Below are 15,748 nucleotides of genomic sequence, written 5' to 3'. Positions count from 1 at the left end.
CGTTTCATTAGTACTTTCAAAAGTTGAAGAAGAGCAATATGCCAGCACAGGTGACACGAAAATTAAGAAAAAGAAAATACCAACAATCTCTTTGATCAACTATTGTTTGACCTTGAAAAGACTATAAAGGAGGATGTAGACAAAAATACAATGAGGCAGGTGCATGGAGGTTTATGGATCTTTATGAAATGTTCCGCGGCCCTTCTATAACGTTGTATATTTCTATTTTCGTTTATTGCGTTTGTATTTCATCTATTCTGTACTAGGCGATTATTATCTGCTAGTATACAGTATGAAAATATTCCGATGAAAATCGCACCTGTTGCATGGGATGTGAGTTGAGAAACATTGAGAGAAGTATATCCTTGTTTGCTATACAAGGCATCAATAAGGCTCATCAACATCAGAGTAAAGGTTGAGATAACATTATTCTCACATCATTTTTCTCCGTTTTAGTAAGAGAGAATGAAAGCGTGAAAGAAACAGATAGATCGATAGATGGATAGTTAGATAGCTAGAAAAATTCATAGATAGATAGATAGATAGATAGATAGATATAGAAAAATCTGCAGACAGAATAAAGACATAAATAGACAAGTAGACAAAAACATAAAGCTATTGTTGAATTTGTGTTTTAAGTTACCTTCAGGAAGGGGGAAGTGTCATTATTCGTGTGTGTAATTGGCTGTATATAGTCATTTAAAAAGTATACTGTATAGGTAACATACATAAAAAAATATACGCTATGGCTCAGTCTCTTTAAACTTTGCCTAAAGTTTTGTATTGACTGCTATCGATGTACAGTTCTTCTCGTATGCTGTTTGTTTTGTATTCAATTCATAGATTATTTATCTTTGCCACCTCTCCATAAAATAAAATAAAAATTCTCCTATACTGTCCATCGGGTCATTCATTCGTTCATTCATTCTACTCCCCATGCAGGTTGATTCATTCACTCATTCAATAATATTGATATCCTCGTCTCCATGCACTGTTTGCTATTGTTGTACAGCCATTGATACACAATGTCGTTAAATATTGAAAAAGATGGAGAAGGAATTCTAAGCGGGCGCGGGATTATGATAACGTGACAGTGTTCTGTGACGTTTCTTTTGAATCAGTCTCTTATTTCCCCCTTCTCGTCATATTTGACAATGAAACAGGAAAGTGGTAAAGTTGTACACTTAGTAATCACTCACAGACATCATCAAGACACAATATAATTATTTCCTGTTGTAAATATCCGTATGAATCATCTGCAAGTCAAAGAAATAAGAACATTCATTCATTTGCGACTGTAAGAAGTGTCCGCATCTGTCTGAGATGACACCCATGTGAATATTATTGTTGGAGCAAGCTGTGAAGCCAATGAAGTTTTATTACGCAAATAAAAGTGCACAGTAACTATTTGTACACTGAGTTTCAGTGAGGGGTGTCTATCCATACAGTCGTTAGGGGAGTGATAGGATCTATTCACCCGCAAAGTTGCTGTATGACCTTGGCTTTTTGTCAGCTCTGTGGGCTTCAGTTGTTCCCGTCTCTTGCTGGCCATACTATAGCCCGTGAGCTTCCCCAAAAATCAATATCCAAGGTGACGTTTATATTGATTTGTGTGTATCGGCCGACTGCGCTCCTATTGTTTTCATTCGGAGGAAGTTTAATTGAGGCAGGACGCGGCTTTAGACGTTACCACACGGATAAACATTCATGTGTATACTTCAACAGCTCTGGCTTCCATTGAGCACACGTACGGCACCTTTTCTTGGCGAGGATTTAAGTTGGGTGTTTTTTCAAGCACAAACCATTGTGGCTGTTACGCAACTTTTTTTTTTCAAACAGACGAGGAAAGAAACGAAAAAGTTCCCTTGAACTTCACTCTGAAACCACCTCCAGCCGCAAGTGCCACAATGTCTCCGATGCTCTTTCGTTAGCAGCGTAGTGATGGCATACAATACATAATTTACTCTTGTATCAGTGTTGTTCTGGCTTTGATCAAAATTGCATTGCAGTTACCAGATACCTTCTACATGGTCATATTTCACATCACGTCGGCACGACGGTGTATTATTGTTCGTATGTTTGTTAATTCATCGCTTTTTCCTCGCACACACACACACACACACACACGAACGCACAAACACGACAAAGCTACCGTTCCTGGGTTGACAGTGAGCGTGTACTGTGTGTAATTCCGGAAGCAGCTACAGATGGATTTGGCGGATCGCGAGTCGCCAGAACACGAAAAACCGTCTGCTCGGATCGACGCAGACGACAATCGAGCGTATGGGATTCCAAGGAGTATCTGCTCTGGCGCACGGCTGTCGTATTGAAAGCTGAAACCTGCGGCGTGGTTTTGGCGTCGTGTGGACAACGTAAAGGCCTATACTGCGCACTCAACTTCGTCCATTCAACACGTTGCTAAAGCGTTGCTCCGTTTAACGAATCCACTGAAGACAGCAACTGAGTTGCTATTAGGAAGTCGGTTGGACCGTCCCTGGCTATAGTTGCATTTTGGGACATTTTCATGGAAGCCGACTGTTGCTTCCTCTGGACTTTTACTAAGCAACAGGTGGACGTGAGTATAAAGTAGATGAATGTTCCGCAACGGAAAGGGAAATTCGTATCTCAGTTGCCATGTCATCAGTTACTCCATCATCTTTTAAGCCCTCTTGTTTCACACCTCTTGTAAACCAAACTGACGTTCCGATCTGAAAAAAGAGAAAATAATGACTTCGACAGAAATGCGACGACCAGGTTATGTTTATTTGAATAGATGTATGCATGTGGTGCCAAATCTTGGAGAAACATATCCGTCGGAACCCTGTTTATCATTGCCGCTAGATCTACAGACAATGCATTGAATATTTCATACTTTGTAGCTAGACAAATCGATTTGTATAAAAAAGAGCAAAGAAAACGAACTAGATATCGCCTGCAACAAACACTGAAAGCCACTAATGTATTACCCTCGCCATTGTCAACACGTCGTTCAAAAGCAAGCCTCATGTCGCCGATAACGAAGCCAGTCAACGATAGCTTTACTCGTCGTCATCGAGGACTTCGTCACCAGCATGACCTTGGTTGGGAAGAATGTCTACCGCTGTTTCAAAAACTGCTCTTTCGTTCCGTTCTTCGACACGGAACGACTTGAACAACCCAATGATCGTTGCATCTGTGAGCGACTCACCATGCCACCGCCTCCTCCACCACCTGCACCGTCCACCGCATCGACCTCGTCGTCGAGACGGACGTCGAGAGGGAAGTCGGGAGGCACTAAATCTAAAGCGTCAAGGTATGGAAGACTGCTTTGTTTGTGATACATGTAAATTATCATCTTTTTTTTTTCAAGGGGGGCTGTGTCAGTGTGAAAAAAAGACACCTTGACGTTTAATTCTGAGTTCGAATCCCGTCAATGTTGGTGCCTAACGTTGTTGCGTGTCCTAGTCGACCGGGATGTTTAATGGGTATAGTAAAGCCTACCTGGAAATGCAAGGCAACACTATAGGATAATGATATAAAGGAAGGCCCACTGGTAGGATATTGTAAAGCAGTGGCGACACTGGAGCAAAACGGCTATCCCGGATAGAAAAGGCATTATGTGCACTGTTCATGAGGCAAAGTGTAGTTAAATTTGATGAGAGTGTCAGGATATTAGAGTGAGTTTCTGCAATACAGTATACTAGTAGACGAAACATTTTAACGGTGCCAAATGTTGTGCTATTTGATAGTTAAAATCCTATCCTCCAAAGCAAACTCGATTGTGTGGGATTACAGCTGATTTTCCATGTTGCGTCTACTAGTTTTGTGGACGACTTTACACCTCACAAGAATCAGTCAAAATAATACATTCTCAATTAGGAACGTGTTAATTATCTAATAAGAGCGTATCCTACGCAGTTTCATATAATTTGTTTTAGTTTTCACGTTGCGATCTACGGTTTCTATACCAAAAGGGGTGCCCTGAAATACTATGCAAGGACCAAGAGAAAAAACTAACATATTGTATAACCCTCTTTAACAGTGTGTGGTCATAAAGCAACTAATATATTTGTCTTGTAACAGATTGCCGTCTATTGCTGGTCTGCTCGACATCGGGTTCAACGAATGGACAGCCGAGGATTTGACCAAGAAGCACGGTGGTCGAACGGCGGCCAAACCAGTCAGTCGACGGAAGTCCGACCGAACCGCCCCGAATATCTCCGAGTGCATGTCAGAAAGGTATCGAAAGGACCACATCCACAATATTCCTTGCAGCAATGACACAGAGAATTTTATTTCATTTTATTTTTCATATCCCTTGCTGACTATTGCTACTCACCTGGTGCGATACCCGAGGGGTCGGCATCATTCGCCCGTTTTCTTGTTTCTTCACATGCTTCTGACGTCCATTTCTTTGTCTCTATTTGTTTAATTGACTTGTAAAGACATACAACAGACGCGGGTTAAAGTATAATGCACAAGAACATTCAAATTCTGTAAATTATAACTACTATTTAATGTATAGTTGACGATACATTATATCACATAATTTTATACACAATTCTTGAAAAGTAGGCAGTATTGTCTTTATGTTTAATCAACTACGTCGTCCCTTATATTATAGCCTAATTTATTGTCTTGGTGTATGTTTTTCACTCTTTTCCAAATTTTATTGAAAAGACGTTTTCAATATCCTTTCAAATACTTTGTGGGTATCTTGTAAACCCAACTGTCCCACTCCCTCCAGGATAAATCTATAAATATGTTGCACATAATAGAAGCGTGTGGTTATTTGGTTGGTGTGAGAAATGTATGAACAAAATAAAGGTTGCTGCATATTTCATCATAGTTTCCGCGCTTGTGTGTATTCTATCAAGTATAATACACGAAGTTTGCATGAACCCTGTTTCGTTTACACTCATCCTTGATTATATACTTAGTTATCTGGTAGGTCATCTCAAATTACTGTTGGTCAAATGAGTAAATATGATTTGGTTCGATGGAGTTGCACTTGACACGCCCCTTTGTCAGTTATTGTGATGATCTCGGCGAGGTTACGAACAAAGGAAGCATAAATATTCCCCCTTTTTTGCTTTCTGTTATTGATCCATAAAATTATAACGTATAGGAGGTCAGTGCTATTGGTGAAAGCAAGTGGAATACCTTTGTATGCGAGGAAATAATTAAATCATTATGATCTACTTCTTCTATCACTACTATTTTCTTTAAACATTTTCACAAAATTATGATTGTATTCCATAATATAAGGACCCTCAACAATTGAGTCTCATTTTCTTTCCCACCATAATTCAAGCATTCTATCATTGTTTGCAAATCCAGCCTTCCACGTTGCATATAGAAGCCCCTATATATACCTGACAAATCTATATTAAGCGGACGGTCACAGCTGCATAACAATTTTCGATATTATTTGAACTAGCATATTATCATCAGTTGCCATGGCAGCGATCATTAAGTGGGGAAGGCTAATGGGCGGTTGCTATTTGAAAGCCATTATGACTTAATTACGTGATAGGCCTACCTTGACGTAGTCCTTCTCGTCATGTGTTATTTGCGTTACAGAATGTTCAAATTTAGTAAACGTCTGCACTGTTCCATTTTTCTTTCTACTAATATTTCAAATAGTGGTAAGAACAGCAACAAGGAGAGTCAGCCTTTTAAGTTTTATGAGGATACGAGCCAATACATGACGGAATACAGGGAGAAACACGTACAGAAGCTGGTCGGATTTGACGGAAGTAGTGACCCGGAAGATCTTACTCTTGGGGAAAATCTTCCGGATCCTTACGTGTTCAAAACGGCGCCATTCAGGTGAGCTATGTTTCATGGTGATGGTACAATGACATCACATTCTTATCCTAGAGATGTGATTGTGATGTCATAAATGTAACTTCCTTCAATCATCATTTGGATAAAACATGTCAATACAATCTTACGACAGGATTTGAGAAACATTGATATGATATCCCAACGAGTATCAACATGTCATGAATAGTTAAAGTTGTTAAAACAGATGATCAATTTCATACTTCACCATCGACATTAGACTTAAACATGCAGTCGGGATATTTGTAACTAAATGCCTTTGCAATGCACTGTATGTAGTAGAGTGCATGCACTTTTTTTCTAATACATTATCACCGTATCTAAGGTAGTTACTATGCACGGCCTGAGGAGGTATATGCCCACAAAAGGAAAGGTTGTCATGTTTTGTTTTGCATAAGAAAGAAACCAGCGAATCTAGCATTTTTTCCTGGGATAGCAGGACGCTTGCAAAGTTGTGGAGATTCAGTCTATAAGCCAGTTGGTCGGCATCTCTCTTCCTATACCGTTGCGTGTATACTCTCGGTGCTTCCTCTGGTTTCCTGGTGTTATATGGGGCTGTTATGAGAGCTGTAACCACATACTAATCGTGTTGCTATCACGGCAGGTTTCAAGCTGGCTGAAATCCTCTTTACTCGCATTTAAGAAACTATGGGAGGGGAGATGCTGACAATTAAGCGACAAATCTCTCGACAAAAGATGTGTCGTGGTGAGAGGAGCGGGGATTAGGGGAGAACAAGTGGGCTTGTCCGCCGGCGATGTTTTTTAGAGATCGGTGTTTTGTTTCAGACAATGTGTTTGCTATCACTTACGTACCCATCCCGGTACATGTATGGACGAACATACTGTCACTGACTCTATACAAGATGAAGGTTGGATCAATTTGGTCTAATTATACCGCGAGTCAAACAAACTTCACCTTTGAGTGTACTGGCATTTAACAGCAATGTATGATAATGGGTCTTATTATTTTTTTCTTCGTTACGTTACGTTACTATTGGTTATCGTAACATTATCTGAGGCGTCTCCGTGATGTTGTTGTCGTTGTTCGGGGAGGGGGTTCAGAACAAACCATGACATGGTAACCTGGCTAAAAAACAAAACAAAAAAGTATGCATATACTAAAATAATGTTTTGAAGGTGAAAGAGCGCAAGGGAAACGTCAAGCATGACATTACATGACTTGCAATCATACATCATGATAAGAAGTTTATAAGCGAAGAGAGAGAGAGAGAGAGCCACCCAAAACTTGCCGGCGAGAAATGCATGGAACATCTTTTTTTTTTTTCAGATTGTTCTTTCTTCTAAGAACATTTGAAAATTGTACTTTTACAGTTGATTTCTCGAATTGCTTGAAAGATGTCAGAAGTCCTTGAGAACATATAAAGGACTCGATGCATTGAAATTAGTTCTCTTTATAAAGAAAGTAAGAGAAAAAATCTTTGTTTTACAGTGAAAATATCTTTAGGTAATGCTCCTCTTGGTTTTTTTAAAACGTGCAGTATTTTTGTTCAGCTCCACTTCTGAATCAAAAAACAAGATCAAAGACTAATTGAATACATACAATTCCTCTTTTAGTGCTCGTTTTTGGGACTGTCTGTAACACTGTAATCTGATTCGGGATTTAGTATACAATTCATGATGATGTGAGTTGAGAGGGTGCGGCTAAAGTTGAAGCAATCATTCAGAATGTAATTGGTTGAAACATGCTGTTGAGAGATAAAACATTTCGTGTAGTGCTATTAGAAAGGTGTGCAATATAACCCTACCATAAATGTGAACGAAGCAGTAGATCCATGGCATCCAGATCCCTCACTATGAAAAAAGGGGGATCAAACCTCGCTACGACAAGTACAAATCTAATGCCTTTTCGATTAAGAAAACGAGTTTGTATGACGTCTTCTTATGTACTCACAAGAAAAAAAAAATCTTCGTATTATTTACACAACACGCTTGATGCAGCCTTCCTAATTGCTAGGATTAAATCGGGATGTATGAAGAACCATGAACAGTTGTCGCCGTGCGAAAAGGCCACTCTATCACCCCCCCCAAAAAAAAACCAAAAAAAAAAAAAAAACTCCCTTTTTATGTGAGAACTATCCATTCAGTAAATATGTGACAGAATAGGATGCTTCTGAAAGGATGTCCAATTTGGCACGAGGTTTTGTATTCTGTTTATTTGCTGTATGCTCCCATTGGTCTTCCATCGATAAAACTCTACTTTCCATTGAACCGCAGGTGTTTTTACCGTGCAATCATTGCGAAGCTTTGAGAAGAGAGAAATATCACGACTGTCGAATGGTCTGGTGTGAAAGTAAAAGGAATAAGCAAACAAAGTGGAACACACAGATAGACTTCCAGACAAATACATGCACTGGCACAGGAATAGAGAAACATATAAAGAAAACTACAGAAAGAGACAAAATTATTAAATGAGATAGATGAACAGTCAGATTGACAGACGGGCATATAACGAAAGTTATGTATACTTTCTTAAAGGTATATATACGAAGAGATAAATAGACTCAGATTTTGTTATGTATCATTTAATTGGGCAAATACCGTTTCTACAGTCGATATTGAATACACTAATGGACATGCCAGTGTAACCAAACATAATTTTTGTTTTAGAGCTGCTTATAGTGTGAAAACAAGCAATCAAACAAGCAAACAACAACAGTGGAGGAATTTCATCTGGGTAATTTGAAATTTTGATGTGATTTTATAACTTTAAATCAAATCTACTCTGTTCTATGCAATGGGTTCACTTTAAAAAAAGTTTTGCTTTATCTCCCTGAGGTATTCCGCGAATGTTCATTAGAATTTCTATCAGTTAATGGCATAAGATATGTAGCACTGGACAACACGTGGCATCTGACTGTGATGTGTGGTAAGGCATTATGATTCGCGCACAATCGCAAATTACTACAGAAAAAAAAAATCATAGCAAGGCAAAGCAAAGCAAAACAAAACAAAGCAGGTTCGCATGAGAGGAGCCGTGCAGATCAATAATCTATAGGACAATGCCGGTCTTGGAAAAAAATGGCATGCACGCTCGAGCTACATCATAGATAATTCAAAGCGTCGGTCGTGAAAAAAAAAACCCACAGGAAAATGATGAACGTGTTACAAAAAAACAAAAACAAACAAACAAACAAACAAACAAAACAACGCCGACAAGAGTATGATAAGGCGGTCATGATTTTTCTGGGTATGAAAGACTTAAAGTATAAAATGGCTTTACAAACTTGTATTCTAGACCACGCAATCCGTTTTTATGGTCCCTTTCCCGCCTATGGCTCTTTCTTTATGGCAGCATTCTATCTTATGCACAAGAAACAGGATATCTATCCAATACAATAAAATACTGTCGATAAAAATACTGTTCTCTGAGGTAATGAAATGATATTTTTTTGAAGAACAAAAACGAATAATAGGGTTGTAAAGCTGGGCGACTGAAGCGTATTTAGAATGGGTGCATATAGACTATTATCTCAACACACGATTATACTTTGATTTTGTAACGTTGTCGGCGGAGCTTTGGATTCAGGAAACCAGAGCAGGTGATAGGGGCTATTTGTGGTGAGAAATCGTGTATCACGTGCTTGTCAAAGCGGTCGTACGGCGCCTGATTGCTAAACCAAATATAGACACGAACACGAAAAGAATATGGTCACACGGACGTGTCTCTCTCACTAATTTTACATGGATAATAGATTCGCGCGTGGCGTCGTGCAAACGTAAATAGCCGTTACCATGGAAACACTACATGTGGATTAGTCTGATTTCAGTCTCGCCCCTTTTCTTTTTTATTGATATTATGAGGGCAAGCAATGTTTAACATTCTTCATCTTATATAATGCGCGTAAATTGTTAGGTAGTAAAACAAAAGGGGGGAATAATCATTTAATCCCCCACCAAAGATTGCAGATTCTCAGCAAACATAGTATATACACGTAGATGCGAGTATGAGTTCTTAATCGTGAATGGAGCTGATGATGGAGTTGTTCCTCTTCCTATATTATAGATGATGGATCGCAATTTATCACGAGCCTATATCACAAAGTATAACTTAATCATTTGTTGTTGACAGACTTCGATATAAGTAGCCAGGGTATAACGAAAAACAAAAATGCAATACGCAGCACTCACAAGACGTATGATTATAGATTGATTGATATTAGTATTTACCCACAGATGTAGCATATGATTTTATGATTCATTTTATTATTATGATACCAAATAAATACCGATATTGTCTTTCTTTTTAGGGAGAGAGAGAGAGATAGATAGATAATGCCACTGCACTTATTTGTCTAATAACTTTTCGAGAAGTATTGGGAATGCTTAATAGGGCTAGAATGACTATTGTGTACGAGGTGATAGAAAGTGTGATCTAACGTCTGGAATTTATCATTATAATCATTCGAGTGAACAAAATGACTTTTACAACATTATGAATACAACAGCCGCATCTTCACTGCGATCTTTGGCGACTATACAATATTGTGCTCGTCTAAAAATTACGCAACATGCGTTAAGCTCGTTGCCCCCGTTAGCATAACTGCTGCCGCCATCCCCTTGTTGCGAACAGGCACTGAAAACCGGCTACCATTTACGTTAGACGGAATGCTTGTAACTACACTTTTCGAGTTCCTCTACGTATTTCATTGGAAGCTCTATATACAACGGCCGGCACGCAGAAAATCATGCCCCGTTAAATCTGTTCTTTACCTGCGGCCTTCGCCGAGAACACTTGTATGAATTCTTTGCTATACAGACACATCGCATCCCGAATAATGTTACAATCTTTTGGAGCTAAAATCACCTTTATTCTGTGTAAGATACGAAAGGGTGAGAGATCGACTGCCGCTATCAGCAGTCGCTGCCCAGGTATGCGGCAATGCGAGAGTAGAATGGGACGATGTGTTTGTAACCAAGGGAAATATGCGAGGGTCATCGTAGGTCTGAAATCCGTGCAAATCAAATATATCGATTTATTCTGTTTGAATAGCGAAACAGTTGGGGATCGGTAGTTTACAGACGGGGAAAGCAAACGTGCATTGATTGCACACGAAGAAGACTTTGTTCTAGTCAATTTCAGCTCACACCTCAGTGGCCTCTTGCATCAACTCTGCGTCAGTTGTGAATCGAATTTCAAGACAACAACAAAACCAGTACACATCGTCCTTACAATAATTATAATGATAGATGTAAACATTGTGGTAACACATTTTACCACGTGGGATTAGAACGCGGTTCAAGATGAAGCTAAAGGCTGGTATGACTTGTGCCACCGGCTGGTGTATGTAAACTTGAGTTACAAACAGATCGATACTGGCTTGACATTGCAATTCTTAGTTGGGGGTAAAAGAACGGAATGCACTTCAAGGATGTCATTGCTCCCTCTATCTTCACTTTGTCTTTCATAACTCATGCAATTTTCAGAAACTATGGAACTGTTGTTTCTTGTTTTCTGTCAAAGACTCGAAGATACAGATGAAATGACGAAAGTATCTGAAAATGTGCTTTCCTTTTCACGTTCTTGTTGCTTCGAAGGGAATGCGCTCCAGGGATGTCACTGCCGTTATCATGCATTTGTCGTCATATCTCTGTAAAACAGAAAACTAGCAAAATTGCTCATTTTCTGCTCTCAGAGACTTAAAGATACAGATGATAAACCGACCAAAGTGTCTCAATTTGTACTTTCAATTTTATACGTTCCGATGCTCTTGTGTATAAAAAAAAACCCACAGCTATAGAAAATGACTAATGACTTGGAATTGAATATACATTCCTGCAAGACTGACCATGAAATTCTTTCAGAAAAAAACAACAAACAAACAAACAAACAAACACGATATTATGCATCGCCGACATGGACACAACTTTCTTAACTGGAATAGTCATGATTTGAGTTTGTGGAGGGGGAAGTTCTTCGCGGGCTTGTTGATTTTAGTCATTATCAAGGTTTGAATATATTCTTATGAGTCAAGATAGATGGTCAAAGTGCTTGGATGACAAGATTTGTGTCGTTCACTGATGTGAAAGTGTTGCCACACCCATGGTATAGCTCGTCGTCTCTTCTGATATTTTCGTATCACTGACCAAAAATATGATCATTCTTGGTTTAGAGATTAAATGATTATGTAAGACAATCGCCGTGAAGTTTGAGACCACACGAGTAATGTGATGATATTCTGTTATAATTTGAATGCGTTGTACAATATGTCCCCCCCCCCCAAAAAAAAAAACAACAACAACAACAACAACAAACAAATACAACGGGACCTTCCGCAATGATATCTTTAAAAATAGTGATTCAATCTAAATACAAATTCAGGGTATGAAACTATAACTCATTGCCCACATCTTACAGAAAACCCCATTCGATTTGCTTCAGTGGTCAAAGAGAAATGAGGAATTTTGTAGAGGATGTCGGGAATCTCTTCCCTCCAAGTTCTGTCTATTATTCACACACAAGAGCATTGAATTGCTAAAATTGGAAGAATCAGACTCATGACATGTTATACAACAATCTACATTTCTCTGTGACCGCTTAACCAAATTGAATGAAGTTTTCTGCAAAATAGAGCTAAGATGTTATATTTTAAGATCCTGAAGTAGCACTCAGACAGGTCGATCATAATTGGGTGTTATCAATTCGAAAATCTGATTGTAATTTTTGGGGGACATACTGCAGTATGTCCCCCCAAAAATTACAATCAGATTTTCGCATTGATAACACCCAATACGATTAATTTTTTTAAATGTTACTTCAGGGTCTTAAAATATAACATTTTAGCTCTATTTTGCAGAAATCCCCATTCGATTTGGTTAAGGGATCACAGAGAAATGTGGATTGTTGCAAAGCATGTCATGAGTCTGATTCTTCCAAGTTTAGCACTTCGATGATCTTGTGTGTGAATAATTGACAGAACTTGGAGGGAAGAGATTCCCGACATCCTCTACAAAATTCCGCATTTCTCTTTGACCACTGAAGCAAATCGAATGGGTTTTTTCTGTAAGATGTGGGCAATGAGGGGGGGGGGGGGGGGGGGGGGGACATACGGTAGTATTGAATATCGTCATACGACTCAGCATAATGTGGTGCGTCACATTACCCGTATAAGTCGGAGATCGTAAAAGGAAGAAAAATACGCAAAGGAGGAAAAATACGCAAAGGAAGAAAAATGCGTAAAGCCGACTAATGCAAATCTTGATAGTTTTCTAACCTTTAATTCGTTTTAGAATAGCTTCCTTGTAATGAAATAGGACAAGTTATATATCAATTCGAAGCTTAGCATTTGACAAGTTGATATGTGTCATAACCCCTCCCATCCCCCCTAAAAATAAAAAGATATATTCCCTACATTATAAATGGCTTTCGAGGTGACTCATCACGTATATGTTTATAATAATGCTGACAACGGAAATATTTTCCATTTCATTATGCAGGAAGGCGTACGAAGCTCTGCAAGGTATTCTAATTGCCGAAAAGAAGCAGCAAACACAGTCGGAAACAAGCGGGTATGTCTGAAAACAGAATGAAATGCTTAAGTTGATTCTCGATCGTTCTTATTCATATTTTCTGCAGTCGCTTTGCTGCCCAACATTTAAATTGATGTGTAGTGACTTGAATTTGATTCAAACTAAGCAACTGAATAGTCATTATAAAGATAACAAAATCGTGCCGTACTAAAAATAATTGCAATAAGGATGGTCTTTTATTAATGCTCGTGTTGATTATGATAAAACGATGCGTTGATTGAAGCAAAACCATTTTTTTTTCATAGAAATTGTCCTTTCTAGGGAAATGCATAATGAACGTCCTTACTTCTTTAGAACAGAAATTTCTCATCACAAATATTGTAGCCCTTAACAACAACCCCCCAAATCGAGTCACGTTACAAAACGTAATTCTTAGACTGTATTTTGCCCTTTTCCTTTTCTTCAGACCGACTTGGTCTCCGCCTGGAACGTATCCCAGCCTGACGGTAACCGATCGAAGATGGCGTCCATCCGAAGTAAAGCGCCTCCCCGGTCTGACTGCGCAGTCCATGTGTACGTCGAACATCGACAACGTGTGCGAGAGCATGCGACACGTTGGCCAGGACGTCTTTCGAGATCCTATGATGGTCAAGAAGCGCCGCTCGGCCACCACGACATCGAGCAGCAGACGATCGCTTAATTCCCGCCAGACGAGAAAGGACCTGGACACCGCCAGCGAAAAAGTGGAGCTGGTCATGACGCAGAGTCGCCTAGCGATGCGAGAGCGGCTCGGAGTGTGTGACGGAAACCCGGCAACGACAAATGCGACCACTGCGGCGACAGCCAGCACGACCACGCCTTCTCGTGAATCATCTTCCTCGTCAACGCGAAGCCAGCAGGCGCCGCCAGTCAAAAAGACGAAGCCGGGGACGAACTGGATGGCGGTGTCGGTGGATCCCGAGGAAGCGACTAAAACGATGCTCTTGTTTCTGCAAAAGGCGCGATTGGACGTGGACAGAGCGCGCAAAAAGAGAGCCAGGCTCTACCACGCCCCTCACAACAAGTCACAGGAGAGCGACGCGGAAAAGAAACCATTCTCCGCGATGCTATGTCGGGATTGTGATAGCAAACCTCAAGGGTCATCGTCTGAGACGGCATCAAAGAAAGAAATCAAGGAGACAGCGCCATCTTCCGATCAGATGAAAGACAAGCGAGTTAAGATGAAAGTGTTTCGGGCAAGTGACGTTGGAGAAATCAAACTTGAAGACGCTCTAAAAGCGGGAAGAAAACACTCAACACTTTGTCAAGGAACATGAAAACAACTGAACAGAAAATAATTTGTTCACGTTATACATAAAATGCTTTGCATTAGATGCCTTTATGGATGATTGAAACATGGAGAAAGTGTTCCGTCACCTCCAGTGATGTTAATGTACCGTGAGATGAATTCGATGGATTGTGGTACATTGTTACGATTATCATTTCTTCGAGAGCTTCAAAGATATAATGTGGTTCTCATCGGAGACTGCTAAACACCGAGATAATGAAGTCATTTTTTCGTGGAAAGGGTTCCTCCGTCTGTATCGATATGTGCAGCAGTTTCACGTCACTCTCAATTCAATGCACAACTTTTGTGTTTCTATTGCTTAACATAGCCTTATCAAGGCACACCGCCTATATCCTTATATAGTGGCTTGTATCAAGGCCGATATTAAGTTATGGTGCACTGGAATAGAATAAAGATACTGGAGTTAAAGATGAATGGTGCAATATTGTTCTCGCCAGGAAACATTTTTAGACGACGGCCAGGCAACATCGTAATTATAGTTCCAAACATTTTACCTCATAACGATAATGACAAAGAATGATTATCACTTTACACGTATAGTGGAGAGTGACTAATCCCAGCTTGTCTTCCTGGAAAATATGTAATACGAAAAACGATAACAGAGTCTAGACCCCCCCCCCCCCCAACTGTCCGGAGGTTTATAGTTTGCCTTTGTTTATACACGTGATGCAGTTGTATGACAATGGGGCCAAACCGCGTTCGTTTTTTTCGTCAAATGATTTTGTAACACAAATATAGCAGTGAAACTTTAAGATAATATTATTCAGCGAACTGTACATTCTGTTGTCTTAGTCGTGGACAATAAAGTTTGATGATAAAAATGGGGCAGAGCTAAAATTCAATCTTTTGAAATGAAATGCACATTCCATCCGGACTAGAAATGGTTTGACAGAACATCGAATGAACCTTACGTGATTGAAGTGAAATGCGATCTCCTTAGTATAGCCACAAAACAGCAGCTCTGATTTACTATAATAATTACACATGTATCATTAATAGATTTTGTGCAATAAGTGAAAAGTGATTGTGTGAATCTTACTTGTGTAGTTATGAATGCATTGAACTAAATTATGTTATTTCGTTTCT

The 15,748-nt window shown here is 39.5% G+C and overlaps 1 protein-coding gene across 1 annotated transcript; it reads left to right on the top strand.

Annotated features, from left to right (window-relative positions):
- Positions 1-3,071: 3,071 nt before the first annotated feature.
- Positions 3,072-14,630, top strand: LOC139744169 (uncharacterized). Its single transcript, XM_071654623.1, has 5 exons — positions 3,072-3,292; positions 4,063-4,218; positions 5,638-5,811; positions 13,282-13,353; positions 13,781-14,630. The coding sequence occupies exons 1-5, from the start codon at positions 3,072-3,074 to the stop codon at positions 14,628-14,630; spliced, it is 1,473 nt and encodes a 490-aa protein (XP_071510724.1).
- Positions 14,631-15,748: the final 1,118 nt, after the last annotated feature.

This window comes from Diadema antillarum, unplaced genomic scaffold, assembly GCF_040938485.1.
Source record: "Diadema antillarum isolate AM-2024a unplaced genomic scaffold, OU_Dant_1.0 seq00001143_RagTag, whole genome shotgun sequence".
Taxonomy (NCBI): Eukaryota; Metazoa; Echinodermata; class Echinoidea; order Diadematoida; family Diadematidae; genus Diadema; species Diadema antillarum.
This window is presented reverse-complemented; position numbering and strand designations above follow the sequence as displayed.

Coding starts and splice junctions, on each gene's coding strand:
- LOC139744169 (XM_071654623.1), top strand. CDS start 3,072: ATGACCTTGGTTGGGAAGAATGTCTACCGCTGTTTCAAAAACTGCTCT. Junction 5,812..13,281: donor TTCAAAACGGCGCCATTCAG/GTGAGCTATGTT, acceptor TTCATTATGCAG/GAAGGCGTACGAAGCTCTGC. Junction 13,354..13,780: donor ACACAGTCGGAAACAAGCGG/GTATGTCTGAAA, acceptor CCTTTTCTTCAG/ACCGACTTGGTCTCCGCCTG.